This window comes from Magnolia sinica, chromosome 3 (assembly GCF_029962835.1).
Source record: "Magnolia sinica isolate HGM2019 chromosome 3, MsV1, whole genome shotgun sequence".
Classification (NCBI taxonomy): domain Eukaryota; kingdom Viridiplantae; phylum Streptophyta; class Magnoliopsida; order Magnoliales; family Magnoliaceae; genus Magnolia; species Magnolia sinica.
Window position 1 is genome coordinate 27,442,138 of NC_080575.1, and position 25,910 is coordinate 27,468,047.

Genomic DNA, 25,910 nt, shown 5'->3' on the forward strand with positions numbered 1-25,910 from the left:
TCCATTATGTGGGAGGACCCACTGTTGATGTTCACCATCCATCATGTGGGTCTACCTTTGTTGTGGACCGTCCATCATGTGGGGCTCAACCTTTAATATGGGTCGTTCATCATGTGGGCCCACCTTTAATGTTAACCTTCCTTAATGTGGTCCCTCCTTCAATGTCTACCATCTATCATGTGGGTCCAACCTTTGACGTGGGTCATCCATCATGTGGGGCCACACTTTGATGTGGGGCATCCATCATGTGGGGCCCACCTTTGATGTGACCATATATTATGTGGGCCCACCTTGATGTAGACCATTCATCATGTGAAGCCCCACCTTTAATATGGGTTGTGCATCATGTGGGCCCGCATTCAAGAGATTGTAAAGAGAAGAGGAGGGCAATGTGGGAATTACTTAAAAATATTATGGGCAAAATCATCCAAAAATTAATTAAAATTGTCGTCCAACTTAAACTAAATAAGCTCTTTAAGGATAAGGGGGCATTTAGCATCTCTATGTATAAGAGTGTATTGGCTTATTTCTAAAAAAATTATAAAAAAAATTATGTTGTTTGCTAAAAGTCTTATCTGAGTGCTTATTTATTTACTTATTTATTTAGAAAGTAATAAATAAGCTCCCACTCCCATTTTATAAGTAGGGGATGAGCTACTTTTTGAAATGGAGCTTATTTGGCTTATGCAGATAGACATTTTAGACAAGTTTGTCCTTAAACTTTTCAAGTATATCATCTTACCCTATTCTCTTCTCTTTACATTAATTACTTCGAGGTAAGCCCGCATGATGAATGGTCATTATTAAAGGTGGGCCCATATAATACACAATCACATCAAAGGTGAGCCCCACATGATGGACGATCCACATCAAGCAGGCCCTATATGATGGATGGTCCACATGAAAGGTCGGTCTCACGTGATGGATGGTGGACATTGAATGTGGGACTACATGATGGAAGGTTGACATTAAAGGTGGGCCCATATAATAAATAACCCATATTAAAGGTTGGGCCCCACATGATGGACGATCCATAAAAAGGTGGTACTTACATGATGAATGGTGGACATCAAAGGTGGGTCCCACATGATGGACTATCCACATCAAGTGGGCCCCACATGATAGAGGGTCCACAACAAAGGTGGGACCGACATGATGGATGGTGGACATCAAAGGTTAGCCCCTCATGATGAACTCTCATATTGAACATGGGGCCCCACATCAAGGTGGGACCACATAATGAACAGTTCACATCAAAGGTAGGCCCCACATGATAGATGGCCCGCATCAAAGTGTGGCCCAGCATGACGTAACATGCACATCAAGTGGGTCCTATTTGATGGGCAATCCACATCAAAGGTGGGACCCACATGATGTATAATGATCATTGAAGGTGGGCCCACATGATGGTCGGTTGACATCAAAGGTGGGCCCATATGATAACAACCCATATTGAAGGTGGAGCCCTACATAATGAATTGTCCATATCAAGGTGGGCCCACATAATGGACAAAATAGGCTTCACATGATGGATGGCCCACATCAAAGTGTGACCCCTCATAATAAACGATCCACATCAAGTGGGCCCACCTAATGGACAGTCCACATCCATGGTATCGCATGATTGATGAACCATATCCAATGTGAACCACGTGATGGATGATCTACAAAGAAGGTGTGCCCCACACGATAAATGGTGGATTTCAAAAGTGGGCCCCACATGATGGACAATCCACTTTGAAGGTAGGGCCCACACTATGGACACATCAAATGTGGACTCCATATGATGGGTAATGGGTGGTGGACATTGAGAGGCCCCACATAAAGGACAATTAGCATTGATGGTGTGCCCTACATGATGGATGACCTACATCAAGGTGGGCCCCTAATGATGAATGGTCCACATCAAAGACAGGCCTTGTATGATGGACGACCCACTTTGAAGGTTTGGCTCATACAATGGACGGTCCACATCAAAGATGGGCTCCATATGATGACATCCACCAAAATAACCATTTGGATTACTCTTTTAATAGAGTTGTCATTTGGGGTGTGGGTTATCTATGATGAGATCCACCAAAACAAACAAGCACTTGGATTGCTCTTATAATAGAGTTATTGTAATCTTTAAAAATGGCGTGAATTATCCTTTTAAAAAAGTTCTGATTTAAAAGCTTTACCCAACATACTGATTTCAAATAAGAGCTTTTTTTTTTTTAACTCAAAAAAGTGATTCACCAAACGAGCTTATTTAAAACAAGAGCCAGAATAAAAAGATCTTATTGGAGTAGCCCTTATTGAATTAGAGTAGATATGTCAAACGAGCCCTAATTGACTTCCCCATCACTTATTTTTTAGAGATTTTTAGCTACTTTCTAAAAGATTAAGCTCTATTAAAGCTTTACCAAACACTATTTCTAAAATAAAGAGTTTATTTTTTTAGAATAAGCAAATAAAATCTTATTAGTAGAAATGTCAATCAAACTCTTAATTAATTTTTAGAGCTTACTTTTCATTTTATCATACGGAGTCCTAGTTCCTCTTCTCAGTGCATATTTATTTTTACAAGTGGGCTCTTTAGTTCCCATTGTAATGAGTGGGACCAGATATGTGTGTGCAATAGTGCACCTAAGTGCCCTTCGGAAGCTATTCCTGAGAGTGGAGTTTTCAAAGGGGTTTTTTTTTTTTTTTTTTGGGGTTAGCTTGTTAGTACACACCCATGTCAGTACACACACTCCATGTTAGCCACCCCCGCTAGGGATCGATGCCAAGACCTCAAGTGTTGAAACATGGTATCTCCACTCAGTCTGTCAGTTGAGCTATGGATCTGGGTGTTTTCAAAGGGTGTTATAAGCCTACTTTTTCATTGGAATCCACGCGTGTTTGTCGAGCCCGTGTTTTAGTGCCCATTATGTGGCGTGGAAGATGAAAGGGAGGTTTGCCGAGCACGTGTTTTAGCGCCCATTATCGGGTTAATGGTCATCTTTAGATAGAGGTGTTTGCTAATGTTGATTGGGCAAGTTCATTATAGACAGGCGGTCTACTTCAGCGTATTGCACTTTTGTTGAAGGAATTTTCGTCACTTGGAAGAGTAAGAAGTAGAATGTAATCCGACGTTTCAACATAGAGGCTGAGTACAGAACCACAAGTCATGTTGTTTGTGAGTTTTTTTGGGTTGAGTCCTTATTACAATAGCTTTAGCTTTAGTTATTTGCAGGTGGTGTTATGATGCTTTATTGCAATAATCAAGCAGCGGCTCACATGCATATCTCAAGTGGTAGACTGAGAGAAGATACCTCGTTTCAACACATGAGGTCATGGTATCAATTCCCCAATGGGGGTGGCTAACAGTGGAGTGTGGACTAATAGTGGGGTGTACTAACAAGCTAACCCAAAGAAGAAGAAAAAAAAAAGTAGTGGCTCACATTAAAACTGTTAGGGGGTGTTTGGAGCACGGGATTAGATGGGTTTAAGTGGGATGGAATTACCAAAATGTAATGATTACATTGTGTAAGGGATTGTCTCCTAATCCCATGGATTGAGGCCATCCCACTCCATGTTTGGGAAACGGATTGGCATCTCATCTTGCTAATACCGGTCGGTGCTTTGTGGGCCCCACCATGATGTATGTGTTTCATCCGTGCCGTCCACCCATTCTTCCATGTCATTTTATAGTATGAGCCCAAAAATAAGTTTGATCCAAATCTCAAGTGGACCGCACAGTTAGCCCTATGAGGTTTTTAATGGTGTAATTCAATTACTATTGTTTTCCCATGGTGTGGTCTACCTTAGATTTATATCTACCTCATTTTTGGGATGAAGCCCAAAAATTATATTTCAAAATAGATGGACGGCATGGATAAAACACATATATCATGGTGGGGTCCACATAGCACCAACCACTAGCTACATGAAATCCAAAGTATGGTGGTTGAAACTCTTGCTCCAGCGTTGATTCCAAGAAGGGTTTCACAGCCCATACCTTGTGTGATCCACAAACACACCTTGCAATGATCCGTGGGATCTTGAAACCCACTTCCACCAAATCCCACTTAAACCCATGCCCCAAACGCCCCCTTACGGTCTTCCATGGAAGAACAAAGCATATAAAGACTGATTGTCATTTCATACAAGAGAAAATTGCTTCCAAAGATAGGCTATATTCAGTCCAAGTTATATATTGCAGACATCTTTACTAAGGCTTTATCATATACTCAATTTTCTTTTTGTGGTTCCAAGTTAGGCATGAATGATGTCTATACTCTAGCTTGAAGGACAGTTTTAGAGAGAAGGAATAGTATTTTTGTATAGTCCGACATACTATCATACTGGATTATCTTATTAATTTAAATAGAGAATGGAGAAAGGAAAAACCCCAATCCTAATTTTCCATCTAATTCGCTTTCAACTTGTGCCAAGTTACTCCTAACCAACATAGTTTATGGTCTCCATTGCACTTTTTTTTACACACACACCCTCACACCCACACACACAACAATGGGTACTCAAACCCATGGCCTTAGTGTTGAAACTCTTCTGAGTCTACCACTGAGCCATGAGAAGGGACCTCGTTATACATGAATGAAGCATCTAAGTATACTTTCCCTCGTCTTCTTACCCATTGTTTCTACTCCTAAATTCACAAATTCCCTCCAATGGATTCATTTTAAATTTATCCATCTCTTATTGCTCATCTAGCTTAACATTCTCAGTTCCACTTCATTCATATTATGGACACATTACTACATAACATTTTGTTCCATTAAGCATGACTTAATCTTATAGCCATCCTATAAAATTTTCCTTTCAGTTAAGTGAAATACGTGTGATCACATTTCCATTTCTTCCTCCCACCTTGAATTGTATGGAAAACTCATCAGTTTGGATAAAGAAGGCCTGCATTGGGTTGGCAGCTAAAGTAGTTGTGTGGTTGTGTCAAAACTTCGAATATGAATCCAAACAATATTATTATCAATGTGTACCATTTATTTTTATAGCCATTGATCGGATAAGAAGGGTGTTAATCAAAGGTTAGCCTCATACAATGGACGGCCTGGATCATTAATTGGACCTCTCCAATATAATAAAGATAGCCCATCTAATTTTCAAGGCATTGATCAGATGATTACGACCATAAATCAAAATGACTTTTGAGAGGGATTAGAAATCAAAGGTAGGATCCACGTGTCGGAAGATTCATATCCATGATTGGACCATCATTCTAAGCAATATAGGCCATCCATTTTTCAAGCTGTTGATTGAATGGTTAGGATCATCTGGTCAACATATTCTTTAAAGTTACGCACATGGTCCTGATTCAAAGTTCAAACAAACATGCGAGCACATCGGTTTGGTGATCTAAATCATCCATTCCCTTGGAAAATCTTAGACAGGATATTGCCCAAACACAGGTCAAACGGATCCTATCGACTATCTGATCAATGGCCTAAAAATTTCATGTGCATTGTTCCAAATGATCATAAGCCACCACGTGGGACCCATGATTTTGAGACCCATATCGTTTATATGATATGATGGAGCTTAATATGGATTGGACATCAGCCAAAGATCTTCTAGATTGGAGATTTATCCATCCAATACTTAGCCTTCTCTGAGATCCATTGTTTTATACCTTGCCATCTATAAGCCAATGATCAAAGGGATTAGAATGTATGAATCTGGGGGATCTATTGAAGCACCGCATCCAACTTGGGGCCCATCCAATCAACTGTCTAGATCACCAAATCATCAGTTCCACCTGTACAAGCTAGGTCCATAAAGAAAAATTGGGATTGCAAGATCAGGTTCTTATTTTCAAAGGGATTTTTACATGAGAATCCTAGAACTGAAAAACCCAAAGAGAGAGCATGAAAAAACCAAATTTCTATAGAAAATCACCACTATTGCAAGTCAGGGAAAACCCATAATATAAACAGAGATGGAACAAACAAAAAGAAAAAGAAAACCTACGACTTTCAACAAAACCAGAAGAGTAACAGGGAAAAGTCGTTGTCTATCCGTTGTGAGGCCCACCAAAAAGATAAATGGTCTCGATAATGCTTATGGCCCCCACAAATGGCTTTTCCCAAAGCAGTTCAATCCGTGCCTCCCAATTTACAGGCACAACACCAGTGCAACACTAATTTTCTGAATTGTTTTGGTTCGGTTGGAGGAGATTGATGAGGATGTTTCATATGGAATTAGAACTGGGCAGGATGATATGCAATTGCCATCCTCGTTAAGCTTCAGAAAAAAAAAAAAAAAAATTTAAGACAGCTATCTGACCGGCTATGATTTACATCAGTATAAAGCATTCGGAAAGCAACAAGAGTTGAAGCGAGTGCTTAGAGATTATACATGAGAATACTGACGATGGAATTAAGATCATTTAAAGCAGCTTAAATCCCAATGGGGGAGAATTGGATGCAGAGAAATGATTCTGTCATGGGCACCCATTGATATAGGAACTTTTATACGAGAAACAATGGCATCTCCAATTATAGCCCCTCTGGGGTGTAAAATATCTCTGTTCTCACCATCCCCATAGTGAATGAGACAAATGTATGCATTTCGATTAGGGTCATATTCTATGGTTACAATTTTACCATGTGTCTTTTTCATTCCGTTAAAAATATTCTACCATGTCTTTTTCATTCCGTCGAAAATCAATTTTACAGTATAGACACTTATGACCTCCCCCCTATGCCCTGCAGTAATGATTCCTCTGGCATCACGACCTTTACCATAATGATGTTGTCCATAGATCAAACTAAACAATAACAGAAGATGGTTCCACAAAATAGGGGATCCCTTGATAGAGTTTAATGGCCTACAATGAGGACAAGAGGAAGGCCAAAAAAAATACATGAATGGACATTAAGACTTGTTCACTTGTTGAGAACAGGGCCTTCGTAATCTCCAGCCAAATAAGATTCATAAAGTCAACACCAGCGAGCTGGGGTATGGCTATGGTAAGGCTATGATGATGATGATGAATATTGTGATGATCAATATCTTTTTGTAATTGCAGATGAATTGTGCACCCAAATAATTTCAAGGCCATCCAAAAAAACCATTAAAAAAAAACCCAGATCGAGAGGGTGTATACTCTGCTAGCATCAGCTGTTGGAAGCTGTACTCTGATTTGATGTCCTGTCCTTTGAAGGCACAAATGGTACCATTTTTCTTATCTATACAACTCATCAGCTAACTAAAATCGACAATAGACTGAGGGGGAAAAAAACGCAACAACAACTAAAAGAACAAAAAATCAAGAGATGCAACTAGTCTATGCACACTAACTAATCCTATCACCTCCTCTGGAATAGTTTAGCAGAGCAAATTTCACATGCAAACCAATCTTGCCTCCTTCAGTTACCAGCCTAGCACCTATGACCAGCCAATGCCCCGGCGCATTGTGCGGGCCATGTGCCACCTCTGCTGTCTCCACATATCTGAGGAGCTTTTGGGAGTGAACTGGTACAGGCGGCCCATCGGGGTACACACCCGAGTTCAGCACAGGAGGCAAGTTCTTCGTATGCGCCAATGCCTCACGTTGCGTGAACGTTGTGCTCAGATTGGAGAGGAAGCTTGATTTGTGAGAAGCAATTGGTGCCTGCGCCCACTCTGTCTTCTGGATGCTGCAATTGGGAAGGTATGTGAAGAGTAGACGGAGATGAAGTGTTGTCTTTGTCCATCTTCCTTTGGTGAGGAGCTGTGCGCCTGTCACCACAAACACGCCATCTGATCCTCCTTGTAGCCACTCAGGGTTATACTTGATGGGCAACGTGCACGCTCGTGAGTATCGCTTCCATCGAACTGGCTCCAAGTATCGGCTGTCTGATTCGTCAGATCCACGCCATTGACATGGCCATGATGTGGAAGAGTTTGTCCATGAGGATTCTACCATGCTTGGGAGGCTTGAGAGATGCTGCACATGTATGGCCAACCGATTACACTTCTGGCCTTCTAAATACAGCCGCAGGCCAATCACTGGCTTCTTACCACTTGAAACCTGAAATGGGACACAATTCAGAAATTCTAAGTAGATGCGTGAAACACATTTGTACCTTTTTCTTTCCTTCTATAATAGCAAGTATTTTTGCAGAAACAATTATTCTTCTTTCTTTCTCTCTTTTCTTTTCTTTTTTTACTCTTTTTTTTTTTTGGGGGGGGTGGTGAATGGTAACAATTTTCTTGAGAAGGGATAAAAAGCCCAAAGAATACAGCTAAACAGCAATTAACAAAATGGAAGACCCCTATTGACAACTCCGCTCGAGGTTGACACCTATTCCTTAACATCCAGCTTAGACATCCTAATTACCTTCACGACTCCCCCACTAATGTTACAGAAGCAACGATTATTTCATTCCCCTCATAACGCACAAAAACCAGCCAGTAAAACCATTCTCCAGCATCTTCTACCCTTCTTCCCCACACCTCCACATCACAAGAAGAAAATAGAATCGTGGATCACCCACATGGCCCCCAAAGCATCTGAAGAAGTCTTCCCACAACTTCCTCGCAAAGGGGCAATAAATGAATAGATGATCAACTAACTACTCATTCCGCATGCAAAAGGAACAGATGCTGGTAATAGGCATTCCTCTTCTCTGCAAGTTATCGAGGTGGGCACCTTGTTTCCAACCCACCAACCAAGCCAAAGCTGCAACCTTGGGAGGGGCTCCACAATACCAAAGAAGAAAGGTATGCGCTAGATCATTCTTAGAGGTATCCCCCACAAGAAACCTATAAAAGTAACAGACTGGAGAAGAGTCCAATCTCATCCAAGAGCCAACTCTTCAAATCCTTCACCAAAGGAGAAAGGTTTGTCCCTGCAAGATGCTTTAGCAGAGATATGAGCTCATCTTCCTCCAATAGGTCCCTATGGCACTATCTCGCTACCCAAAACAGAGCAACAGAGATCAACTGTGATTTCATTGTCCGTTGCAATACTTGCTAGGTACAAAAAGTCATCACGAAGTAATGCAGGGGCATTTTCACACCGGGCTCAAGTAGGGTGGCCTGTGAGATGCGGGGGCACACTTAGGGTGGGTGAGGCGGGTGACTCATGTAAGGCAGAACCCATGTGATTTGGGGCCCACGAGGAGGCAAAACCCATGGATTTGGGGCCCACGAGGACGGTTCGACCAAGGACCTAACCCATGGATGTGGGGCCTGGGCTATGAGATAAAGGGATTGACTCGCCATGCTCTATCAGTTCGAGCATTTCAAGCAAGTGGTTAATTGTCCTGCGTCATGAAGCCTTCGCTCCCCCAACCATACATTCTTCCAAAATATGATATTCCCCCCATCTGCTAGAGCAAACCCAGCAGCTTCTTTAAATTTCCTTCCACATTTTAGCAATATCTTTCCACAAACCCGTAGCTTTATATAAAGACGAGTCCTGTCTACCAGCCCCCCCTTCCCTTATCTGCTCCATATTTTCTTAGAATAACCCAGCAGCTTCCTTCCACATTTAAATTTATAAATAAATAAATAATAATAATAATAATAATAAAAGAAGAAGAAGAAGAAACAATAGTCAAAATCCTACGATTCACGATTTACGATTTGAGTTGAATCTTAAATAAAAACAATTTGAATCCCACCTTAAATCCCTTTTTATAAGAATCCTATGATTCTATGATTTGAATCCTATGATTTACAATTCAAATCCTAATTTAACAATTCAAATTATACTTGTTCTTTTTTATTTTCTACTTCATCTGGCTTTCATTTTATGTTTTTAAATTGATGGGGGCTTTAAGAATAATTTAGAAAAGATAAATTATTTTATTTTGTTCTTTGTAAGAGATTAAATGATATATATTCTGTTCAACGTTAAATAATGGAATTTTTTAATGATTTTTTAATGATTTCTTACTTTTTAACTGGTCAAAACACCAAATCGATGTATGACTTATCTAAAATGTTTTTATAGATGGTTATGATCATGTTGATTTATATGTATTGTGGAGTGATGGTTAGAAATCAAAATATCATTTTTCGTCAGTCTACAGAATCAAATACGAACATAAATTATTAAAGGGTCCTTGTATGCTTTTTAAGGAAAATTTCTTAAAAGACAAAAAATAAAGGAAAGATAAGAATTGTTTAACACTACCATGACATGGTATTACTTGGTGCATATTGATGGCAAAAGGATGATTGATGAGTTTCTAATTTTTTTTCCTGATTAATTTATATTTTTTCAAAATTTTAAGAAAATTAGTTTTTTTTTTTTTTTTTTTTTTTTTTTTTTAATTCTTACTATTTGAAATACAATTTGCGATTCAATACGATTCAGCCCCTATTACGGTTTGCGATACAATAACAATTTTGACAACATTGTATATAACCAAGATAACAAGTAAAGATAAGAATTGTTTAACGCTATCACGACATGGTATTACTTGGTGCATATTGATGGCAAAAGGATGATTGGTGAGTTTCTAAATTTTTCTGATTTATTTATGTTGTTTCAAATTTTAAAAAATAAATAAATAAATAAAAATAAAAAAATCTTACAATTAAAATTTTGTTACCATTACAGCCCATATCGTAATGGCCATAAGGCTGGCCATTACAGCCACTGTTACCGTAATTGAATATCTTGCATGAGGTGATCCACTATGAAGATGCCTTGGCCCAAACATCAGACGAGTTCACTTGCTATGATGCAACATTTTAAGAAGCAAATGGATGGCTAGGAAAAACTTGGCAAATTTTTTCTAAGGTGTCTACCAACTTCTAAAATTTTGGCCCACCTGAACATTGCACTATCCACATTTTTGAGACATCATCTACATGATCAGATATTTTTGATGAACAGACTGTATCTTACTACCATATCCCACTGGCATACGTAACAGCATATAGATAGGAAGGCTTGTATTCGTGCACAGGCTTAGCAAACCTCTTAAGTTTAAAATTGGAGGGAAAACACTATATCATAAATGTATTTAGAAAATTCTGAACCTTTGACGATATAAACAATTTGATATCCGTTTAAGATAATGATGAACACATGTCGAGCCAGACAGACTGTGTGAATCACAAGGGTGCAAGGAAACCCGATGTTTGTGATAAAAACATATTTCTCGTACAAGTTTTAGTTCATGAAAGCACAAAAGGTATTGAAGCATAACCATAATATGTATAAATGACATAATAATTACAATGCAGTGAAAAGAAAACATGACTTACTGGTTTTACCTACAGCCAGGTCAAACACAGCAAAGTTCTGAAGTGGAGTGTCGTTCTTACGTAGTTGGACATGTAAAATAAACGTCGAAAATGTGCCTAACAGAGAATATTACATTTCATTATGTCATAGACTCATACTTTTAATCCTAGATGCCAACCAGTGTTTTAAATAGTGGTAGCGTGTTGCAAAGCGCTCAGCCCTTTGTAGCGTGCAGTGTAAATAGCGTAGCATGCAGTGTAAGCTACACGATACTTCTATTTTTTTTTCAAGTATATATATGATAAATAGAATATATATATATATATATATGATAAATGGGGGGGGGATATAAAAATGCTTAAAAGATTATTCATTTTTTTCAAGTATAAGCATGTTCAAACAAGTTATTAATTATCATTTATCAAGAGCCAATCCACATATATAAACCAAATCAAATAATTATCACATAAACAACTTTATAAGCAAACCACTATAATTAATAATGTCTAATTGAAACCATAAGTATGAAAAGAAATTTAAAAATAAAATAAAATAAATAAAAATCCCACAAGTTAAAAGTATCAAGTAAAATACAAGTGTCGCATTCCTCAACATTAGATACAAAGAAAATGTAAAATAATAATAATAATAAATAATAAAAGAAGCGTACACTACATAGCTGTAGCTTACGCTACAGGTGATTTACCCTATTTAGTAAACTGTGACGAGTGCTATTTGAAACACTGATGCCAACCTATGTGCCAGGGCATGCATGACTAGCACACATGCATGAGTTCCAAGACAATCATCAGGTGGGCGCCAATGTGGATGCAACCAGGACAAATACATTGGGCCATTAGACATCTTGATTTTTGGATTTGAAGAAAGGATGATTGGTTTAAAAGCTCCACCAATAGTACACATTTGATGCTCAAATGCAGCAGTTAGGATCATCTGATTGATCTGATGATTGGTCCAGGTCATATCCAAATTAGGACTCATTCTAATGAGAAGCCTGAAATTCACGACCATGTGCTAGGATTAGCAAACTTACATTCATGCTAAGGATTAGCAAACTTACATCCGTGCTAAGGATTAGAAAACATTCACCACCAAAACAAACATCATCATCATCATCATCACATCATAGTAATAATAATAAGGATCATAGCCCTGTCCCAGCTTTTCAGGTATGCAGTGTCATCTATTAAATTAGAATACATGCACTCAATTTATAGTCATAATGGATCGTTGTGCAGGATTACAGATAAATTAGCATATTGGCTGCCATGTTTTCAAAATTTCAAGTGTCTGACATGTGTATCGAAAGAAACACAAATTATGGTATCGCTTTTTGGGGCGCAACAGTAAAATAGCTGACCATCCCAAACATTTCTTGCCTTTATGCTTCTCGGAAGGTTTCTTTTAATGAAGGAATGCAGCTTTTGATCTATGGTCCATCCGGCAAACCAACCAAATAAAAGTATGTGGTGAGAAGTATCAATCACATAACACAGCCAACATTGAAGGTTTTGCATTTTATAGCATCAAGGATAAAACCCACTACTTCCCCACAAACTACAGAACAACCCTTCCAGGAATGCATGTATGGCTGGACTTGCTGGCCCCAAATTCAACCCATTGATAATCTGAGCCATGTGATTGGATCTATGGGCCTCAAAACCCAATCGGACCATTTAGTTGGTGAAGACCTTCCATCAGGACACTTGATCTGGTCTAGATCATTGGGACCTCTAATTTGGTCTATCTTCAATATAAACCCTTGAATGGCCTATCACCAATCAACTGGCAATGGGTTCCATTGGTAACCCTGTTTAGCTGATCAAATGGCCTGGATGCCTCAGATCCCACTATCTATTTTCACAAAAACAATGAAGACATGCTACACCAAGGCACTCAATTACCCTCGACAATACTTTTTATTTAGGATATAATTAGAGTTGTTATATATGGTAATAAATAGCTGAGATTAGACTATACGAAGTGCCAACATTTAGTAGGATTCTAGGGTTTTGCTTGGGTGTTATTAAAGACTCTTTATGACCTTGCTTAGAATGATTTTCTTTCTTTGCTTTCTTTTCTCAAAATTTTTGCTATGTGTTGGTGCTGCCTTTTGAAGACGTTTGTCAAATTTTCATCTCTGTTATGAGTTGTTTAACCTACTTTTTCCTTCTCTGATACAACCTTGGATAGGTGTCAAAGGATTCTGACTGGTTAAGTGATAAATCAGACATGGGATCTTGTCACAAGATATGTGAAATGGATAGCATTTCAACTTCTGGTTCGCGCCCACAAGGCAAAAAGAAACTTTCATAGAAACCAAAAGGGAGTATGTTTATCATATTGTAAACGCACAAGGACATACGTACATAACAAGAGAATGAATCTACCTGATTACTGCTGACATGAAGCTTGGTACCGAGGAAACTGAACTGCAATGCAGGGCTGGAGATACTTCTTCTTTGTGGGCCGAGGGGCAGCTCATTAAACACAGGCGCCCATTGCCGAGGGACTTGGAATTCCAAGAAGTATTGTAATTCCTCTGGAGCAGGTTTGTCTGATGAGAAAATGGTTTATTAGAAAACATCTAATGTGACTGGTGAGTGATGAACTTTATCCATACTGATGTTATCTGTTACTGCTCATGTAAAACATATGACTCAAGAAATAATAATCAGGAAGAAGGCGTTGATTAATGTTGAGGAACTGTGAAAATAAAGAATGTGATGGAGGCATGAAATATTGAGGAAGAACCAATATATATATATATATATATATATATATATAGAGAGAGAGAGAGAGAGAGAGAGAGAGAGAGAGAGAGAGAGAATCATGCTCACATGCACACCAATTCTCACAAGAACTCGTGAGAACCTTTTGAGAGCTCATCACACGTGATGTGAGCCTAAAATATGAATGGTCCATGTGATGCAGCGCCTCATGAAACCCCTGGGGCCCAACTTTCACCCAGCTCCAAAACACTGGTGGGCCATAACAAAAAGAGAGGCAAATCAAGGGAGGAACTTGTTTCTGATTGCCATGGCCCACTAGAGTTTTGGATCAGGGTGAAAGTTGGGCCCTATGGGTTTCATGGGGCGCTGCATCACATGAACCATTCAAATTTTGGGCTCACATCACGTGAGATGAGTTCTCAAAAAGTTCTCACGAGTTCTCGTGAGAACTGGTGCACAGGTGAGCATTTCACTAAAGTTGACAAACATGAGTAACGTCTACAATCCACCCAAGTTGGCTCAACAAAAAGTTAAAATTAGAAGTAAAAGCAACATAATGGAACTCTTGAGCACTGACGCACTTACAGCGAAGATATAGGTTGATGGCATGGCTAAGATAGCCGCTGCCTGGGATCCCAGTAAGAAGAGAAGTAATGGGGACAAACTTAAAGAGGATAGCATCTGGGTTTGCAGGTACTGTCGAAAGCCATCTGTTGTGACTGGACAAAGATGCGTCCCCTCCCCTTTTGGAGCAAATGATAGTAAGTCCCTGTGCGTAAACAAATCAGATGAGCTCCCATTTGAAGTTGACCTCAAAAACATCAATCAGAGCATAAAGACCGGTACATCTTGACTTACATCTTTGTTTGATGTTTCCGAAAAGCTTGGTAATTGCATGTTGTTTGAATTCAAGATCTTCCGGAAGACTTCTGGAACCTATATCAGAGAACCACTAGAAACAGCTTCAAAACATGCAAAAGAAGCAGACAACATTCTAAGTGACAGCCAAGTACCTTGTGTTTGCCTTCTCTAGTTTTCTGATGTAGAGGGGGGGAAAGGCTCCTCCCATCTAAAAACAAATAATCTCCAAGATCCTCCAAATGTCCTTTGAGTTCAGCATGAGGAATGGATGAAGAAGGTGCCTGTCTAACGCAAACTAAATCCTGACCTCCAACTGCCATGCCAACAATTATATGTGTACCATAGGTCTGGATAAACCTGTTAAATGAATCTAGTCAGAGTATGTACTAAATTAATTAAAGATCAACTATGCTTCCAAGGGTCCAAATAAACTTGTTCAAAAACTCAACAAGACTTGTCACTAACAAATACTCAAGTGGCCAAAAAACTTTACTGGAGCTTGACTCAGTCGAGTAGCCACGACTTGACTGACTCTTGCCTTTCTTTTTTTTATGAAAAATATATTTTATACTTGTGTGTGCACACGCACATCAAGAAAAAGGTTCCTTGTAGAAAAATAAGCCAATGTTTTCTAAAAGAAATGATTTCCTACCTTCCACACTCTTCTGCTATTTTACTATTATATATCTCAGAACATTAGTTTATTATGGCATTGATATTCAAGACTCAACCACATCCTTGAGTCAAACTAAGTCGCCAAACTTTGAAGTCACAAACCAAGGTTTGTGGTTTTTAAACTAAGAGACAAGTAGTCCAGCATTGACAAACCTTTCTAAATCTAGCCAACATGGCTTGGACAGTAACACAAACATAATTATCAAATGAATCACCAAAATGTACATAGATGTCAGAACCATGAAAAACATTCAGTTCAAGCTGATATCCAATCAGAGCCACAAGTGATACACAGATAAAGAAAGAGAATAGGAAAAATATGAGTAGCACTCCCCTGGTCCAGATATAATCCTCTGTAATCAGTTTATTGCTAGTGTTAATCTACGTGATGAGGCCACATGTGCTGACCTGGCATGTGTTTGGGACACTGCAGTGCATGAGATGGGCCCTGCCATGTAGATGATCTGGCTAAGAAAGTCAGGTCAACCACATTCTCAGAAACAATGAACAATTTGAAATAACTTGCCAGCAGTCTACAATCAATGTACGCATATGACGCATCTAAAGACTCCAGTGGCCTAATTTCTTACCCAGGTCATCTTCGTGATGTGACCACCTATCACCTGATGAACAGCACAGAACTCCACCATAAATGCCAGGTCAGCGGGTTTGGCCACATGTAGAGGTGCAGGTGGAAATAGCAAACCTCTAATTACCTTCATGATCCAAAATGTCAGATGATATGTAGTGTATCGACTGATACAATCAGGTGGTATTCATACTGAAATGATATCGATCATACCCAAACTTCATAACGACTCAATTGAAATGGCTAATCCACAATGGTCAGTACTTGCGAGACATTTTCCCCTCTTTTCTTTGTTAATAGTAAAATGCAAATGCGTTAGACGTGGGAGATATGGGTGTGTGCACGCGCGTGTGCTTTTAGAAATATATAAACATGGGAGAAACAACCTGACATGCATGAAATCCACACCGTCCATCACATACACCAGTCCTTTTTGGGCCTTGATCCTAAAAATCATGTAGCTTCAACACTCAGGTAGCCACCCTAAGGGCCTGTTTGATTTTTGAGAGCTTGTGTAATTACCCCTGTAAATGGGTAATTATTACCATTTCACCCGTTTGATTTTCAAACAAATTTCTAACTCGGAAACCGGTTCAAAAGAGTTAATTTAAATTTGTGGACCCTAATGTGATGTGTATTATATATCCATTCCGTCCATCCGTTTTACCAAAATATTTTGAGGCATGATCCGAAAAATGAGGCAAATCCAACACTCAAGTGGCCCACAAAAAAAGAAATAGTGGCCCCAAGAGGTTTTTAACAGTAAGTGTTCGATTTCTTTTTTCCCATGACGTGGTCCACTTAAGTTTTGGATATGCCTTGTTTTTTGGCTTATGCCATAAATTCAGCTGGCATAATGGATGAACGGTGTGGATAATCAACATGCATCACGGTGGGACCCACAAATATTTTGTGGCCTTCTCGGTTTTTGTGTCTAAAGAGCAACCGATCAAATCAAGCACCGGGAATAGTGTTGTAAACACGAGATGAAATAATTATTACCCATTTACTGGATATTTACAACTGAATTGAAAATTCAAACAGGCCCTAAAAAAAATGTAACATAAAACCTCTAAATTCACGTGTTATGGCCCACCTAAGTTTTAGAATGCTGTGACTTTTGTGCAATTCTTTCACCGATGAGGCAGACCAGATGAATGAATTGGATGGCATTCAAACACCACGGTGAGTCCTACGATGTTTCCTGTGTGCCTACCTGAATTTTGGATGATCATGATTTTTGGGTTCAATGGTTAAAAAGAGGCAAGGTGTCTGATTGGCGGGCTGGATCTCATGAAAATAACACCATGTGGCTCTAGTTTTGCAAAATTAACCCCATTAAGTACCTAGCATGAGTTACCCCACCGCGGCTCTTTTTGTACCGAGGCCAGTTCCCCTACAAGTCTAGCAAAATAAGTTAATTCTACATGCATTGCATGTAGGGCCCGCATAGGTGTGTTTATATCATCAAACTCGTCCATCATGGTTGCCCCACCCTGAAAGTTGGATGCCCCAAAAATCAGGCAAATCCAACCATCATGTGGGCCACCACTTGAATTTGGATGTTTTGTGATGATTGTCCATTGTTTTCAATAGGCCTGATCCTTGGGGCACCCCATGACCATGGTGAGTGACACATAATGCATTTATTGGATGGCATATAAACAGCATGGTGGCCTAACGATAGAAAACAACAGACAACCATCCAACAACCTCCACATGCACATGCTAGTCCACATGATGGTTAGATCGGCAGCCAACCCTGTTAGACAAGTAGGATGCCATACAATAACCTTATTCTACAAGGGCTCATAGAGAAATCTGATTTAAATACTATGGACATTTTGGGTATTTAGAAGTCCTGGAAAAATAATTTGTGTTTGCTTTTATATGGTAGTATAATTGAAAACTTATAGCATGTATGTTGTGTCCCACCGCACATGTAAATACACAATGACTTTACATCTCTTGACTCATAAACTACTAAATAAACTCAACACGCTAAACTTAAATTCAATAGGACCAGTGAAAAAGCCAAACTCAGGATTCAACATTTAATAGTAAGAATGTAAGATAAAGGAATCATACTACGATGCGGTGAGACGCATACATAAAAGTATACCAAAAACTCAAAAAATATGAAAATAAATTCCACTTTCCTGACTTAACTGATATTCCTTCAGATTTTATTGACTCAGAAAAAAAATACACCTATACAGCCAATGCAGCACTGTTATGGCCGATACAAACTAATATGTATAGGCTATTTGACAGGCAGATGCATGCACCAACGCAGATAGTTAGAACCTTGATTCTCATAATCTTCATTTACACTTAAAGTCTCAGCTTCAACTTCGTTCGATAAAATTCAAAATTCATATGCATTAAATATTGAATTTCAGCGATGTACGTCTATAATTACATGCACAGCAGACAAAAAACCTTCACTACATTCATGTGAGGTGCCAAAAAGGTGCATAATTACCTAGACAGCAATGCAGGTTCCCAATTAGATGGAACAGCCTTTTTTACTTTCTCTCGAAGAACTAGTGGAGATGCCGTCAGGTGCAAATTGTACAGGGAGATGAAGTATCCGTCAAAGGCGAGATATTTAGTTTCTATGGCATCTTCGTACCAGGACCCAGTTAAATCAAATATAGCATTGAAGTAACCTGAAGGAACTTTTCCTTGTATAGAAGACTTCTGATTAAGTAATTCTGACATCTGTTGATGGAAGAACAGCACGATATCAAATATGTTACAAAATCGAGCGTAAATCAGGAGGAAAAGAAAAGGCTATTTACATATGTATCTAAACAAGATGAAGGAACTATTATAACTCGGAAATAACAATCATATCCAACATTCAGGAATCCATTCACATTCTTCATAGAAATTATCAGTCATAGTCACCTCGAGGAAGTTCAGATGAACTCATGAATATAGCGTAGTAACCTGTCATTCATTAAACATAAGCCGTAATATTTTTCCACAGGCAGCATGAACTCCCACATCTTTGCAACACACTAATACAGGAACTCTAGATGTCACTTCATAGCAGAAAACAGAGTGACAGAACAGACAGCCACAGGGTCAGTCATTTGTAGCTGAAGCTACCTGCAATGACAGAATGTTCTTCTGTCAGCTCCTGCAGAACCATGGTCCAAGGTTGACCCTTCCAAATCCATGATAAATCTTACATGGTGACAAATCCCAGCTCTCTCACACAATTTTGTGACTTATCAGAATAAGGCTCAGGCAAATAATGAAGTCACACCAGACTTAGAATTAGTGTCACCTGGACACATCTACTTTCTAAGATTTTGTTGTGCCGACACTTGAGGACACTCCAGGACACGACACAACACTTCAAATTTTGTACAAACAAAGTGTCCTAGTGATGTCACTGAAAAGTGCCACGTGTTGGACATAAGTGAGGTGTCCAAACTTTTTTTTTTCTGCACAAAGATTTTGTTGCAACTTCCTATATCTTTTTCTTTTTTTTTTTGGTTATGTAAATTTCTTTTGCCAAGCCGAAGAACTCTCAATCTTAACCCTTGAGCTTGCCTTCATTCTCTTGTTCTTGAAGAAACTACCAGTGAGGACTTCCTCTCTTTCTCTAAATTCAAGTTCATTTTTCCATTATAGGTACCATGACCCATATAACAAAAATAAGTACAAGCATTCTTATTCCTTTTGTTCTTTTGTTTGGGTTCTAATATCTTAATAGAGCAAGTGATGTTCATAAAAGAAAAGCTATTTATTGAGGTGATTATACAGAAGTTTCGATGTTTTATTAATCAATTATTTGGTAGGTTAAACGACTAGTAATTTCTTTCTATTGGAACGAGGTAATCGTTTTGCATTGTATTAATGAATAAAATAATACTTTCAAAGCATTTGATTCCGAATTCAAATCCGGCGTCTACGCCGCCTTTGAATACATCGCCGAGCCAGTGTACTTATTAGAGACGTCAGTAATGTCAAGGAGCAATCCATCGAGCAGTGCAACGCCTTCATCGCACTGCACTGGAAAATATACTTTCAGTTCCGAATAGTTCGGTGGTTCATATCCAGATTTACACCTTCATTACCATTTCCTTCTCATCTTCACGGACTGGTTCAACTGGGGCACTAGTGGCAGTTATGTACACGTGAAAAATATTATGAAATCGTTTTGGACTTTATGCATCGCGCTATTATACGTTTTATCCAAACATCGACTAATCCATCGCCTTTGTATACTCATCCAAATCTACTCTAATCCAAACAATCTGCTTTTCTTCTGGAAAATGGAAGAATACGTATTCTCCTATGCCGTATACCTTTTCCGTATAAAAATACAATGCAGAACAATACTATACGTAAATCCAAATAGGCCCTAACAGGATAGTTCCAGTGTTCTATGCATCGGCGATACAATCAATAATATCAACCAATATTATCAGCATGCACCTCAGTGATATGAAATATGGGGGTAATAACATATACTAAAATATATTGCACTGTGTATTGATATTTTTGTTTGATATTTCCAAATGTTCAAAATATCAGGAGATATCAATTGGACTCCCTTGTTATAAATACATCGCTACATGCAATATCGACGATGCCAGCGATTTTCCTCATCATCATCATCAAAGCCCTATACCAATTAATTGGGTTCAGCTACATAAATCTTGTTCCACCACTCTATCAAGGGACATAACCTCCATTAGACAAAAGCTATTTAAAAATGGTTACATAATGGTAATTGTTTGGGTCATTACACTCCAAAAAAATCAGAACATAATGACCCTAGGCTGTTACACATATATAAGAAGCCCCCTTTTGGGGGGGCTGATTTGCAAATTTTTGCAATGTCTCCCCACTTTTTTATATCTTTGATTCTTATGAATATTTTTAACCCATTTTTTACTAGATTTATGCAATCCTTGTATGTTAAAACACAATATTTAAGCCATTTTTGAAGAATCAAAGATCCAGGGCCAAATTTGGAGAAAAAAATTATATATAGGTAAAAAATATTTTTTTTCTTGTAAATTTATCAATTAAACATTATATTACTATTTGACTAAATCTTTGCTAGATTTGTGTTTGCTTTGTCCATGTTTGTATAATTTTCTTCTTCTTTTTATTGTATTTTTGCTGGTTTTTATATAATTTCCAGCTATTTTCAAAAAAAAAAAATCTATAAATTACTTAGAGCGTAGATTGTTCAAATACATCTATGGAGTTTAGATCTAAGCACGCATGCAATAAATCGGTGTTTTTTCTCTTTTTTATTTTTTGATATTTTTGGTTATTTCTAGTCATTTTTTGAATTAAGTATCGAATTTATTTTTTTAATTTTTCCTCAAATTTCTCAAGGGGGATGATGTCAAATACTTATGGATTGCATCAATTTTCAAACATTTTAGGGGGAGTGATCCCAAATCAGCCCAACACAATTCATCCAAATTTAATTTTAACTTTTTCCATAAATCTCTTTAGGGAAATGGTATCAAATGGTCACAGATATGCATTAGTAGAATGAGTTCCAAAAATTACATGAATTTCAAGCCATTTTAGGGGCATTCGAGTGGTCCTAAATCAGCCTGACACTATTCATCCGAATTTAATTTTTAAAATTTCCCCAAAATTTCTTGAGGAAAAAGATGCCAAATGGTTAAGAATATACATCAGTAGGATGAGTTCCACAGATTGCATGAATTTTAGGCTAGTTTAGGGGCATTGATATGATTCTAAATCAGCTATACTATGGTTGTCGACGGTGAAATTGTTATGTAAATGTAAATATATAATTGTCTCATCATTAGATTCATGCTCATATAATCTTATTTATATTGAATCATTAATATTAGATATTTAGAAAATTAAATCTAGGAATTTTAAAGTCAGCGTAAGCCTCTCAAGTTAATAAAATCATTAAGCAGCCCATGATATAACGGTTGAACAACCGGCTGTTACGTCTCGCTATATATACACACAGAGAGAGGAGTAATTGGACTCAGCTACATTTGCTCCCATTCTGACGACTCCGATGATTGGGCTAAAATCAACTACTCACCTATGCCTACTTGAGGTTCAATGAGATATGAATCAGAACTAGATAGCTTTTACCGTTATTGAATACCTTGGTTAAACCATAAGTGATCAAGTCTTTTCTTACCACCTCCACCCACATCCACTGGGCTGTCCTCTCGCCCTTTTAGAGCCGTCGACTTGTACCAACTCACTCCTAGCCGGCATAGTTCTTGGTCTTCATTGCACATGACCAAACTACGTCTACTTTCCCTCATCTTATTACCCATTGGTGCTACTTCTAAGTTCCCTCGAATGCATTCATTTCTAAGTCTATCCTTCCTCGTCTTTCCACTCATCCATCTCAAACATCCTCATTTTAGCCATACTCATCCTAAGAACATGTTGTTCCTTAACTTCCCAACACTAGTGAATCAGTGATATTCCTCCAAAAATAAAAATAAAAATCTAGAAAACACTGGAAAAAACCAAAAACTTCAATTTTTTGGAAAAATAAAATGAGAGGAAAACCTCCAATTGAGTTGTTTGACATTCAATACATGAATTTGGGGGAGAAACCGCAACTCGAGAGCTAAATTGGCTCAAAACTCAAAGGTGAGAAAAAGATGTGAAATTTTGTAGTAATTCCATGTAGGAATGAGGCAAAGGTTTCTTCTTCTTTTTTCTTTAGTTTATGGATGTAGTTTTGTCGTTTACTAATTGCATGGTATAATATCTAAATGATATGAACTTGTCTTTGAGAGCTTTGCTAAGCCCACAAGTGTAAAACCCAGCTAATGCACATGCCACCAGATGAGCCAATATGGCAGACAGGTGCATATCCAAACCATCCATTAGAAGGGTAAAACCATGTAGATTTTCTATCCCAAGAATCAGGTTGGTCTATTAGTCAGGTGAGGCTACAAGTGGCTGAACAAATGTACAGCATGGCACACCAACTAAGTGGACCAGCTTTATCCTTGGGTAGTAACATTGACACAATGAGGTCCACCTGATGGATGGCTTGGAAATTTCACTTATCCGCCATACTAGCATATGTGGTGGCGTGTGCATTAGCTGAGTTTTACACATGTTGGCATAGGAAAGCTCCATTTTGGATATAATTGCGCTGCTCTTTCTAACAGTGCATGGTTTGGCTCCTATACAATGGAAAACTGTTATGTATAATTGTTTTTTGTAATATTTTGAGTCATTAAGTGTGTAATCATGTGTCTTTTAACATCTTCTAAAGTTTTGCTAAAAAATTCCACCAATTTCCTAATGTTTCCCTCGGGCAATGACACATTTCTTGGTATCTATGATATCATCAACGATATTGACACATGTTTCCATAGCACAAGGGTGTGATACATGTAAAGATAACAATGCATAGAACCTTCAATAGATCTTTCATAAAGTAATACAGAGGTACATCACAAATCCCATAGACACCCAACTATAGGTCCAAGTACAAGCAATGATATGGACATGGATGTAGATTCATATTTGGTTCTTGTATTTGTTTACTTGATATATTTGACCCATCCTCTTGACTCTTAGATTTACTAAACAAGGCAATTAAACATTTAATATTGGAGATTGTGAATTCATGAATGGCTCTTGGATTTGGATCTCCAATTTTGTTTCCTTAAGGGAATAAAAATCAAATTGATACACAACTAATCAATATTGAATCTTCTCTTTTCAATAATCAATCCTTTTCAATTTCAATTACACAAACAATTACGTGTAAACCCCAAAACTGAAATTATCACACAGATACACTAAGCACATAAAAGTACCAAGGTGTGTGTGTGTGTGTGTGTGTGTATAAAATCCCATCAATTATACTATCATTTCATCGGAATGAACCATAAAAGATATCGTAGGCTGCTCATAAGGGTCCAGGATAGGATCAAATTAAGGCAAAGGGGGATGAGAAATGCTTGGAATAAAAGGTGACAATTGCAAACATGGTTGGGTGGAGATCCTGGTGAAAAATGTGTCCTCATATTCCGAAATTTGGAGGATGTCTTACTCAATCCTTCCCATACCTGACATGCATACTCTTATCTCAGTAATGCAATATGAGTCATATGATCAGAGGCCATTGGGTCTGTTGCCATGTTCAAAAAGAGCTGTGGAGGGTCTGAAGAACAAAAAAGCTGCACTACTCTTATTATGACGATGCATTTCAAGTGTGAATTTCTTGTCTAGCCTTTTTCTGTGCTAGATTTGTCATGAATGTTCACAACCCAATCCACTAGCAAACGCAAACACAAACGAAACATCATCTACTATTCGATTCAGAATATCTTAAAATGTAATTAACATCTGAAAATATAGACTCTCAATGATTATCCTTGTCTGGCAGTCAACATTCTTGAATAATCAACTACAGTTTATTACAGTCGCAATTAAATAAAAAAAATTCATCGCCAGTGAGATAAACCAGCCAAACAGGTGAAGAGGAACTACATGATCCTCCAGCTGAGGATATGCAACAGTATACACAGATTTCCAGTTATGACAAGTGGGGCCCATGATTCAATGATTCAGATCGCTGGCCGATTTGGAACCATCTCCGATGGACCATGCCGGGGAAATTTTCTCGACAGAACAATCCCGTACTTTAAATTGATTCGAACAAATAGATGGTTGACAAGGGAATGCAGCAAAGGAATTGCATGGACCCCACAACACAAACCAAAAAACACAAGACTACAGTGCATATCCTCCCCGGGCCGACGATCATACAAAGGATCGAATTCCGCCAAACACAAAAATTCAAAGAAAAAGAAAAAGGAAGAAGACCTGATTGAATTCAAGCACGTCCGACTTGAACCGCATCCGATCCCCTTTATCGCAGCGGATATCTTTCGAGACCCCGAAGATCGTCTCACCGCCAGGGATCACCACATCTCTGGTATCCTCCTCATCGATATCCACCAACCGATTGTCACGGCCCGGAAACCCCTTGGCGAATCTGAGCCTGAAATCGGAGGTCAGATCGAACCCTAGGCCCAAAGATTTCACAGCCCGGGCAGCGATCGGCTCGTGGACCTCCTCGACCATCTCCTGCCTCATCCCAACCATCCAAATGCGAGAAGACGAAGAGGAAGAAGATTAGAAGAAAGAAGGAGCTGACGTCATACGAACTGAAGAAGAGGTGGATGGAGCGTGGTTCTACGCGGTAGAGTAGGAGTAGGAGGAGGATGATGGAGGGGTTTAAAGAACGAAGGGTTGAAAATAGCGGACATTCTCGACTGGTAGGAGGTTTGAATTAGACTTCTACACATTTGGAAGTTGGAATGGCCAGAGAGTAAGTAAGGAAATTTCGAGTCTTCTCGTCTCAAGCTCGGTTTTTTGGCCTTTTTTATTCGCCTCCGTCTTGACTTAGAATCCACCGTGTGTCGCGGCCACTGGGGCCCACATGTTGGGTGGTTCAATGATCAGAACCGTCCATCATACATATTCTATGAAATCAAATCCATTATACTTACTCTGACGGATGATTTTGATGATTAATATAGAATAGTGAAGAGAAAATTTTTGAATGGCTGACATTAAATTCTGAAAATCAAAGGTTAGGATTATTACTGAAGCGTGATTTTGGAATAATAGATTATCTGTGGGAGTAACGAGATTATGGACGGTTGAAATCGCGGACCATTTGATGTGGACTCATTGTTAAGCGACGACTCTCGAGTTCACTTTTTGCCTGGGTTGCGAGTTAGGAAGACCAGCATGTGTCGCTCCTCTTTGGGCCCACTTGCAAAGATACGAGGATGATCAGAGCCGTCCATGAAGGGAAAGTGGA

At 38.6% G+C, this 25,910-nt stretch overlaps 1 protein-coding gene across 1 annotated transcript; it reads right to left on the bottom strand.

Moving 5' to 3' along the window:
* Positions 1–7,105: 7,105 nt before the first annotated feature.
* Positions 7,106–25,412, bottom strand: LOC131239734 (MACPF domain-containing protein At1g14780-like). Its single transcript, XM_058237578.1, has 7 exons — positions 24,905–25,412; positions 18,552–18,790; positions 14,955–15,159; positions 14,800–14,877; positions 14,527–14,710; positions 13,600–13,766; positions 7,106–8,014 (listed from the first exon to the last, which is right to left on the bottom strand). The coding sequence occupies exons 1-7, from the start codon at positions 25,184–25,186 to the stop codon at positions 7,298–7,300; spliced, it is 1,872 nt and encodes a 623-aa protein (XP_058093561.1). The 5' UTR covers positions 25,187–25,412; the 3' UTR covers positions 7,106–7,297.
* Positions 25,413–25,910: the final 498 nt, after the last annotated feature.

Coding starts and splice junctions, on each gene's coding strand:
- LOC131239734 (XM_058237578.1), bottom strand. CDS start 25,186: ATGGTTGGGATGAGGCAGGAGATGGTCGAGGAGGTCCACGAGCCGATC. Junction 15,160..18,551: donor GAACCTGCATTGCTGTCTAG/GTAATTATGCAC, acceptor TTCATTTAACAG/GTTTATCCAGACCTATGGTA. Junction 14,878..14,954: donor CTAGAGAAGGCAAACACAAG/GTACTTGGCTGT, acceptor TCTCTGATATAG/GTTCCAGAAGTCTTCCGGAA.